Raw genomic sequence first — 11,083 nt, 5'->3', positions numbered from 1 at the left:
CAGGATTTTTGTTCTCACGGATGGAAATAATTGGTTTTACAAGAACTGACAGCACTTAAGTAGATAATCTCTACGGCAATCTGTTTCACTAGCCTTGATAGGAAACGTTCATTATAAAAGGATATATTTTAACAATTTGTATGAAACTACGGTAATTAGCACTCAACACCAGTGAATTCATATCAATTACTAATTGTGATAACGTGTAAATATTCTAGTGTTGAGTTTAGCTCAATTTCACCTTCCGCTCGGTGCAGAGTCTAAAATATGACACTGTCACAGACTTGACTCCTGGAATCTGAAGAAGTCCAAAAATGTCGACAAAGACGTCCAAAATGAACTCTTTGCATCGTTATGCCTAGACTACACAAGTTCTCTGCCTGGTTTAAACTGCAGCTAACCAGTGTAATCGAGGTGAACCAGTTTAGTTCTCAATATTTTATCAAGGATACCTTGGAAAAATAAATTATTAACATTGTTTTTGAAATGTAAAAAAGGCATTTCAAACGTTTTCGTATTGAATATGTGAAAAACAAACTCATATGGAGAAAAGTTCGAGGCACTTACATTTTACAATCAGGAAGCCTTACATCCGTATTTGTCACCCTTTGATATAATGTATTTGCTATCCTTTGAATATTCTCGTTTAGAACACATCTGAGGTACTTTATAAAGTTTGCTAGAAGAACAATGTTTTACGATTGCTGATGCAAGTTAGACAATGAGAACACTTTTTCATGTGGATTACTCTGTATGGCTTTTGGGGTAGGTGTCACTAATGTCGAAACGATGCAAGGAGTTGGGTTTTGAACGTCATCACCACTGACTTTTTTGGATCTTTTAAACAGACGTGGACTTTAGATTCCAGGAGTCAAGTCTGTAACAGTGTTAAAATCCTGATTATGCACTAAGCGAAAGGTGGTAATGGGCTAAACTCAACACTCGAATGGACTTAACCTCCTTTCCACCATAGCTGTATTATCTGCTAGCACTTAGGTAACAGTTTAAAACTTATAACACAAAATTCTCTATGGAACACTGTTCAGAGTGAAATATGACGTCCATAACTAAGAACTACCATCACCAGAAACTTGTGTTGGCAGGTCTCTTGTTATGCTGATGTAATCGACTTCCGGTTAATAATACTTTATTATCTATTTTTTGTTGAATTTTTTTAGTATCCTCTTTTTAAGTTAAAAAAATTGCAATTAGGTCCATTTAAAGTAATATGTGGGTATATTTTGTAACCATAGCCACAAAAATGATTGAAAATTGTTTAAAAATATTTGATTTTCCGATGTCAAAAGCATAATATCATCAATTATGTTCTCATTTTTCATAGTTAATGCCCTTGTGCCTGATTATAACATATCCGAATGCTCTTAATTTAAATGCTTATAAATTTGGCTTCGTGGAGTGATAGAAATAAAAAAGTTTTTACTACGAGTACGAGAGCTATCCAGAAAGTAACAGACGTTTTTCCAATGGTGCGGCAGTGGGCGGGGCTCCAGTCGCCATCTTGGTGTCAAAACACTGGCGTTCAGTGAGTGATTGGAGACTCTAACACTTAAAATAATCGAATACAGTGTATTAAAAAGTATTCTTGTATTAGAATACGTGTTCGAATACTATATCTGCGTTGACTATTTCTAACAGACAAGTCTAGATTTATTACTTCCCGTAATCCACTGTTTCTTGGTTATTAGGAATTAACCTGAAAAAAGGTGGGAAAATCCTTTGCTTTTTTGTGCCTTCTGTAAACATGCCATACCCATGATGTATAAACTTCAGAAAAAATATATTTGTTTACCTGCTACTTCAGTCTCGTCTGAAAGATTATTTTCTACTGCAAGTTTTGTTACCAATGATCATAAAAATAGATTGAAGCCAAAACCCCCAATCATATTTCGTTTTCATACAACAACATGAAATAATCGTTCATTTTTTTACTTACAAATGTTTTTATTAATTGGATATTTGTACAATTATTCATTTTGTCAAGTTTGAACAATTATATATATATATATATATATATATATATATATATATATATATATATATATATATATATATATATATAAACCTCCAATTAATAAATGTAGCCTATATGGATATGAATACACCTCATGAATATTTTATTTGAATACTATTAATCCAAACGAATGAATACTGCAGATCTGAATTCGATTCTTCCAGAGAAATTGTATTAATTTTAAAAGTATTAACAATAATTTTGAGTTATTCGAATATGTGAATACCCGGGTTGTATTAGAATACTATTCGATTCTGTATCAACTCTCCCATCACTACGGTCAGTACGCATCGAGCTGTAGCAGCGCGTGGTTTGTATCCCTTTTACTTTTCTCACTGTGATTAATTAGACTAAAATGTGTGCTACAATTGAAAATCCCACCACTTGTGAAGTGCGTTCAGTGATATGGTTTTTGTTGCAAAAACCATAAACCAATTGAAATCTATCGCTAACTGTGTGAAGTTTATGGAAATGGAATAATGAGTGAAAGCAGAGCAAGGCAGTGGTGTATTGAATCAAGAATTAGCCGCACCAATGTTCATGACGATAGTCGTAGCGGTCGGGCTAGCCTAGTGACTGAAGATTTCATGTTGAAAATAAATGACAAAGTTCCTGAAAATCTCTTTTTCACAATGACTAAACTCTCGGAACATTTCCCACAAATTTCACAAGTATACTTAATGAAATTGTTGTAGGGAAGCTTGGATACCACAAACTTTGTGCCAGGTGGGTTCCAAAATCCTTACGGAAGATTACCAAAAACAAAGACTTGCTGCGTCGTTATCTTTCCTTGATGAATACGACAAATTGTATGAATGAATGTACACATTTCTAAGCTCTTTCCATTAAGAGCTATATCACAAGCTTAAGAGCACGTAATGGGAAGAGCTTAGAAATTTGTACATGTGTTCCTCCTAATCCAAAGACGAACTCTACTGAATTTGAAGTCAAAATTAAAGGTAAAAATAAAATCATAACATTTTAAATTTGCTTAACCATTATGGCTACGAGAAAATCATAAGACAAACAAACTACTAAACGAACTTAGTACAGATGGACATACATATGGACAGACAACGATTTCAAGAAGACTGTTGGTTCATTAATAAAATATATTCGTATTTTATAGTCTTTAATTGATAATAGACTGATCCATAACCGAACAAAACAGACGGGCCGAGTGGGGCCCACCAATTACCATTATAAGAACAGGAACGGCGAACTGCGGACCGGAGCGGAACGCAGCAGAGCAGCTGTAATAGCCCAGATAGCTTGTAGGTATTTGTCTAATTGGTGGTTGGCCGGGAGCCAATCTCATTAACACGTTGATCTAATTTACATACGTGGGAGGTTATCGCTTAATGGTGCTGGCCACACAGGACTCGAAACCTGTCGCCACAACACGCCGTGTCCCGTGTACAGTCCGTGTACCGTGTTCTCGTCCACACATAACTTCGCTAACCCTGTCTGGCCACACCCTCCGCCAGCCGCTTCTGAGTAATCGAGTGTGAAAGGACTCATTCAGTAATTGTATGAGTTACTTTAAGTCAGATATTTCTTTATTAATGAGCAAATATACTAAGTTATGTTTGCATTGTTTAATGGGTGTTAGATAAAATTACAGTTTTATCTTAGTTTCCAAATTTATTTCGTTATTATGTATTTTAGTTTTCAAGAGGGTTGAGTTTCTTTAAAACGCAACAATAAAAATGTCATTTTGGAAAAAAATACGTTACGATTTTGAGTCAAATTTATTTAGTTCCTAAATCTTCAAATATTTTTCAACGGTAAAAAATTCTTTACTTCATTCAACATAGTTATCACTACTTCAATAAGGTTATCTGATTTACCGGTAAAACCATCCGAGATAAAGCTTAATCCGCTGGAAAGATAACGGACTAAAGACTGGTTAGTCGTGCTTGGAACACCAACTTGTTCTATAGAAATACATTTATTCAAACTTTATAATACTTTATAGCTCTTTCAGGTATTTGTGTTCAGATCCTTTAGAATATTATTATTATTCTATTACGAGATAGGTAATATCTCGAGTGATATTAATCTTTTATCTCTGTCAGTGTGGATTAGCGCCAAATATGCTTTCAATGCGTATTTGATCATTTGCATTTTAATTTTAGAACTTGAGATGGGCACTGAAATGTATAATGAAGTTTATTCATTTTTAACATTGATTTAGTAGCACACACACCCCTTTCCACTTTCCCCATGGAGTGTTGAAAACAGAGTATGCCAATTTTAAACCGTTGTGAACACCAAATGCGGATAGCTGAAAAATTAACGTAAAAAAGAAAAGAACGAATATCTGTAAATTGTTTAACATTGTTCAGCTTTAGTATTGTATTCAAGCATGGTGGCCATATAATGTGGGATTCGCTGGTTTACAGCCATGGGAACCGTTGTTGTAACTTTCATCTATAATAGACAATATAAAAACACGATTACATCGCAGTGGCTCGATGTTTGCAAAACGGGGAGTACTTGGAACGAATCGGGCTTATTATAAATTAGCAGACCGGCTTCAGTAGGCGCGCGTCACGCAGCTTCGCTCAGTGCGGCATGGCGGGAGAAAGTTGTCATTTCCGCGGCAATCACCGACTGGCTGGCAATCAACTGATCATCAATTAGAGCCCGGCCCTCGCGGCGTTTGGCTGAGCTGTTATAAAGTCATTCACTTGGCCATCTGTAATTTGACGGAACTCCTGAGGCTAAAGTACTAGCTACTAGGACTAGAGGCTGTTGGATGGATCAACTGTTACAACTAACCGCATCTCGTGTTTTTGAATGTTTTAAATTTACTTCTACTTTTTGCAACATTGCTATTTAAATTACTGGGTATGTTGTTTAAAGGAAAAATGATCTCTACTTATTATTACCATCTAAAAAGTTTTTGCGACAATAAAACATAAGGTAGTGGAGTTCCAGGGCCAATATCTGATTTCATTGTTCACACAACCACTATCCCCCTTTGTGGCTGAATAGATTGTATCCAAACTTTGCACGCATGTTCTATGTGATTATAATCCTGAATGGTTTTTTAACACCCTTTAAGACAAGGGAGTAGACCTTTAGCATCAAAACCATTTGGTAAACAATTACTCTAGACGACCTGTGTTTGGATAAAATGCAAGCAAAATTATTAAATTTTTATGATTAAATGATTAAAGCCAGGATGTGTTATCGCCCGAGCCAAGAGAGTTCAGTGCTATGAACGGGGTTTTCTATACTAACTTACAAGACTTATGAATGCAATGATTTGATCTCATTGTTTTTAATTTTTTAGAGTAGGAATTTTCCTGATACCACAGTTAAGGGGATTCTAAAGGCAGGAAGATACCAAATACCAAGATCTCTCAGTAGCCAAGAACTACCAGTGTTCCGATGGTGGGAACTGTTAGGGGCTGGAAACTCCCAGGGTCGGAACGTCCCAGATATCTTACAACCCCCTCCCCCTCCCAGGTAGGCAGCACTTCGACACTTCTCGGGAGTTCTACAGGCCGGTAGAATCCAGAGACCGGTAACAACCAATGTTTGAGAACTCCCAGACGCCGTGATCTTTCAGAGACAAGGAGCTTCTAGAGCTTAGAAAATATCAAAAACAGAGAGCTACCAAAAGCCAGGAGGTTATTATATTTAAAAAAAGGCTAAAACCAAATGAGAGCTAAATACTTAGAAATATTGAAACCATAAGCTTAGAAACCAATTTTTACTAGAACACAAATAGGGTACTCGAGTGGCCATGACGCAGATTATGCTTAGGACGAACTTGCATCCTTGCAAGTAGAGGAGAAACCTTTACCCTTTAACAGTCTACTTTGTTTGATGGTTTATCCTACTCTGACCAATTCAGATCCAGTCAAAGAATCAAGTCTTTTCACTAACCCTGCTTTAAGTTCATAAGAAACGGTTTATGAAATGTGCAAGCAACATTCAAGTATGACATGAAGATTCATCAACAATACAACGTTAATATCAAAAGTACAACATTAATATGTTTTTTGATCCAATTATTTTGATTTATGTTCTATGTAATAATTTGTCTTTTAAATTAGTTAGTTTTTTTATGATAGGTTTAACAAAGCATGTGGATTGAAGTGGAAAATGCTAGTCTGTGTGCGTGTTCACATATAAAACATACAAAACTATAAAACAAGGCTCTACTTCTTAATATGAATATGGGACTTTATTATTGCGAGGTTCTTAGAACCTGCAAAATGCAGTATGTTACTTATTTGTATTGAACGTGCCCTGTACAATTAGGTATTGTAATTGTATTTATTATGTAATGCACGTAAAAAAATTAACTACTTTAAATTGTACTTTAAAAACTATTATTATTTTGGAAGAATTTGAACATAGCTCCTTGTTGAAAACACTGTGTGTTGTAAGTGATTGATGCAGGAACTCGAAACAATCAGCCTTTTTAAGGCCTAATGTATTTTTTCTTAACACGACATATGCACAAAATTCTGAATATATTTATAACACCATACCTGCCTTTAATACTATATTATTCGGTAATATAGAAAAAATATATATGTACCGGAAAGTTGTGTAAACAATGCTTCTAAATGACAGGATTAAGGAAGTTCGTTAGTGAAACTTTTGAAACCACAATAATAATTTTGGGTTTGTGGCTAAGCTCGATTCGGAGTCTTTTGGAACATATTCGGGATCAAAGTGGCCAGGTACGGCGCTGCCAAGAAGTATTTGTAGTTACAGCCTTGCTTCCTACAGAAAATCTGTGTGGAATCTGTTCTGTATCAATGAGGCAGGAAAAGTAAAAATTTTTGTTTTAATTGATTTCAGTGATGATACGTCATATTTTTAAATTCCTGCCAACTTTTAAGTGAACCCCGTTTGAAAAATTGCAACCGCTGCGTTTCAGGAAAGTCATGTAGTGACGATGGACTGCGAAAATGTGCCTTTCTTTAATTAATTCCTGTAATTTACATAATTAATACTACGAACATTTTTTTTTTTTTTTTTTTTTTTTTTTTTTTTTTTTTTTTTTTTTTTTTTTTTTTTTTTTTTTTTTTTTTTTTGAAGTTCATATGCAACAAGGTTCTCAAATATCTGGACAGTATTAGGAACACATATTGGTGTTTCTCCAAATTAGCATTACTTGAGAGGAATATCTTTGAGAAATAAGCCGTTATTCTCGTCATGGCCTGGGTCTATGTTATGGTGTGCATTAGGAACATGGTGTGTTATTGGAACATCAAGTAGAGTAAATTTATGGGATAGCTTGTTAAGCTGGAAATTTCCAGTACTCATTATTTGTGTTAAGTGAGCTAGGTGACATTTTAGCTAAGCGTTAGCGATTCCTTTCCACCAGAGGAGCAAAACCAAATCTCTCGTCTGTCTGTCTTCTAGAGAAATAATTGAGTTATAATTTTCCGCGTTCAATGATGATGCGTGTCCATCTATCGGACTTGCCTATTCGATATTCGCAAAAACGTTGTTGTGAATAACGTATTATACATGTGTTGTTATATGTTATAATGATTGGGGCAAAGGCAGGTACTAGGATTGGATTTCCTTAAACCACCATGGACCTTTAATAAAGAAAGACATAGTCCTAGTACAATGTGTCAACGTAACAAATTAGGTTAGACTTTTAGGGTAAATCTTTCGTCCAGTATCTGTAATTCAAGATATAGTTACCTGAGAAATATAGTGCATTGAGACACGCTTATAAGCGCAGAAAGTAATGTAACATGAAGCTGTAGATAATATAATGATACGGTAAGAAAACTTTTGGTCTTTTTACGCCTTAGGTAACATTTTGTAAATTTACTAAACATGAGTTTGGTGTATGTGCTAGAGATATTAAGAAAAAAAGCCATAAGGAGTATTTAATATATGTTTTAGCGATTTAAGTTACACACAAAAACTAAAAAAATCTATTGTGCTTTTAAATTTTAACGGGCCTATTTCCACAAATGTCTTAAAACTACCAATTAAGAACTATACAGTCTTTCCAAGCAACGAACTTAGTCATCCCTGCCCATAACAACTTAGCTACATTAACGTGAATATCAGCCAAATGATGATGTTTTCTGAGAAGACGGGTGATTACAGAGCCACTTTTGACTTTTCAATCCGTTTCTATGAAATAGTAAACACACATAACTGTCGTATTTAGGGATTACAGAATCTCCATATTTCGGTAATGCACTAAATATACGCACAGGCCACATTTATTTGGAAAATTTTTTAATTCGTCGAATGCCTGACGAAATCATATTCCAGAAAACGGTGCTCCAGCACATCACCATATTGATATTTAGGATTTTCTGGGTCGTTCGATGGGTATGGGTCAGTAAGATTTCTAGACCTCACCACCCCAGAATTCTTTGGATGTTTATTCATCAAAGGTTTGGTGTACCAGGTAAAAGTACAAGTTTACGGGATGTACATCATCGAAGTAAGGCTGCAGTTGAGAGAAATGCCAGAAATATTCACAAACATCTGTCGGGAGATTGAATACTGTTTGGACCTCCTGAGAGCAGCGTATGGTGTTCACATTGAACTTTAACAAGAAAGATATCAATCTTGGCTGTGTTTATAAAATTTTAGCATGGTAGTGTGAAAATAAATAGTTTGTAGTTAAACAAATTCAAATTCAAAACCCCAAAGTGACTAATTACGGGAATGAAATTGCATTTAGAATGCATTCTGGGAAATGCTATCGGCCTTTCAAGACGGGTACTAAACTTTTTTCATCGTGATACAATGTTTTCGATGCAATGCCTTGCACAAGAAATGTTTATCTGAAAAATATTAGTGCTCCTAAGTTGACCAAACTGGGAATTTTAATTGTTTATGTAGGGAACGACATAGGAAAATTAACGATTGAGAGAGAGAAAGTCAGCTGAGTTAGCTACGAGGGAAATGATGTCTTTCTAAGGTCTTAGCTGTATTTAAAAGTAGTCCATTGCCATATAGAGCGATAAAAAGTACATTGCTATAACACATGTGCTAGTTATTTCTTTATACCGATGACCAGGGCATTTTGAAGGTTAAATATTCTTCTCCGCACAAAACGTAGAATAGCTCCTCTAGTTTATTGAAACGAGATGAAATAATAAAAGTTCAATACCTTAAAATATAGTTAATAATGTAAAATATTGTATGAATGTATGTTATAAAAATTGCAATATTTTTTTAGCAAATTGCAAGTTTATTGTGTTCTGCTTATAAGGAAGCAAAAATTGTCTATGAAGGACATAAACAGACTTTATACTCTAGAGTAATCGTGATATATATTTTGTACAAAAGGCGATTCAAAGATTTCAGTATGAATACAGTATAATATTTATTACTTGTGTTCTATGTAATATTTCGTCCTTAAATAACAACTATATTATTATTAATATGTTTCATTGTAAACATAATAATAAAAACTTAAATTAAAGCTTGTTTAAAAACTTGTAATGTATCGGAACAGCGCGTCGATTTACACGGGTAAAATTGAGGAAAAGTATTAATCAGATCAGGTGCAATTCGAAGCAGGATTTAACAGCAACCTAAATTTCACTAAACATTAACGTTTGCTTCGAAACAAGCTATTTCCTAAATGACTGGGTTTAAATATAAATACTGTAAATTAATAGGACAAATCGAAAATAATTACCATAGATAGTGCATTCTAATTACTAATTAAGATAATTTATAAAGTACTACAAACAAACATTTTTTCATCACTTTTATAATAACTTAGACGATTATCTTTTACAGGGCGTTTCCAAACGAGTACACGTGAACGAAGAGTACAACCAAAGATGATAATGAGGGACGGATGCTTATCGCCTGGGCTCCTCTGGGTTTGTGTTTGTCTCTATGTTTGGGAATGTCGTTATACTCGTCCTTCTCATCCGTACAAAGGCCAGGATACCTCACGCTGCACTTGGATCCATTAGGGCAAGCACTGCAAGCTGCTCCTACTTTGTAGATCGGCTTGTTTTTCACGTTTCCGGAGGGTACATAGTTGCATGTTAGTATGGATCCAACCTTATCATTTCTAAAAAAATCCTTTTCTACGTAGCCACACCCCAACTGTTTAGTGTTAGAATTGACGATGGCGGTGTAGTGGCCTATAATCTCATTGCTTATACCATGCAAGGAGGTAAAACCGTATACACTCGTTGGTTGCAAGTAAGTCACCTCTTTGTACCATTGATGTACGCTACGGTCTAAAATTTCTGTCCTATTCGTTATTTTAAAGTATCGGTGTAAAAACTCTATATTCTGTCCTACGGCCGTTCCATCCTTCAACCTTCTACACGAATCATGATCTATTGGGCACCTCTCTGTCCACCTCTGAGCGATGTTCTCCGCTTCGTAGTTCCACGTGAGTTTCATCATGTTCGCGGCTGCCGGTTGTTTGGTCTCGTTTCCCAGGGCTACTTTCTGCCTCAATTTATTGTGAGTTTCCAAAATTGTCTCGCGCTGATCATCGTCCAGTCCCACATACACCACTTTACAGTCGGGCTTGTTTGCGGGATATTTGCACATAGTGTGTTCCCTCGGTCTGCACCCGTTTACCTTACAGTAGTTAAAACCCCTTGTCTCGTTTAATACTCCACACAAAGCAATAATCACTTGAAATTTTGTGAAAGCCATAATTCAACCGTCACAATCAAACGTATCTTCGGTCATCAGAAAGAGTCAGTCATCAAACTTTCCGTTAATCTAAAGGACTTATTTATATGTTTTTGTTTTATCAGCTGAATCTTCTCGTTGTGCAGTGAAACGTACCCTTACAATCTCCGGAGGCTAAATTGTTGTGCGTCTCTTGATTATAGCCTTCCGGGCACCTCTTGATGTGTAACAAATGAGCGTTCAATAATTTAGTAATATTAGTTTTGTACGCAATAAAGACAACCAAAAAATGGAAAATTAAAAAAAAAAAAACTTAAGCAATAAATCAATTGTGAAGGTGGTGATTTTGCTATTTACAAATCATCATTATTTGTTTCTTTTTTTGTTACGAACTGTTATAAAAAGTTACAATAGTACTTCGAGAAT

The 11,083-nt window shown here is 35.2% G+C and overlaps 1 protein-coding gene across 1 annotated transcript; it reads right to left on the bottom strand.

Annotated features, from left to right (window-relative positions):
• Positions 1 to 9,451: 9,451 nt before the first annotated feature.
• LOC124355909 (scoloptoxin SSD976-like) lies at positions 9,452 to 10,747 on the bottom strand. The gene has a single exon (XM_046807065.1). The coding sequence runs from the start codon at positions 10,676 to 10,678 to the stop codon at positions 9,788 to 9,790; it is 891 nt and encodes a 296-aa protein (XP_046663021.1). The 5' UTR covers positions 10,679 to 10,747; the 3' UTR covers positions 9,452 to 9,787.
• Between the last annotated feature and the right edge of the window lie 336 nt (positions 10,748 to 11,083).

This window comes from Homalodisca vitripennis, chromosome 1 (genome assembly GCF_021130785.1).
Source record: "Homalodisca vitripennis isolate AUS2020 chromosome 1, UT_GWSS_2.1, whole genome shotgun sequence".
In the NCBI taxonomy this organism is placed as follows: Eukaryota; Metazoa; Arthropoda; class Insecta; order Hemiptera; family Cicadellidae; genus Homalodisca; species Homalodisca vitripennis.
This window is presented reverse-complemented; position numbering and strand designations above follow the sequence as displayed.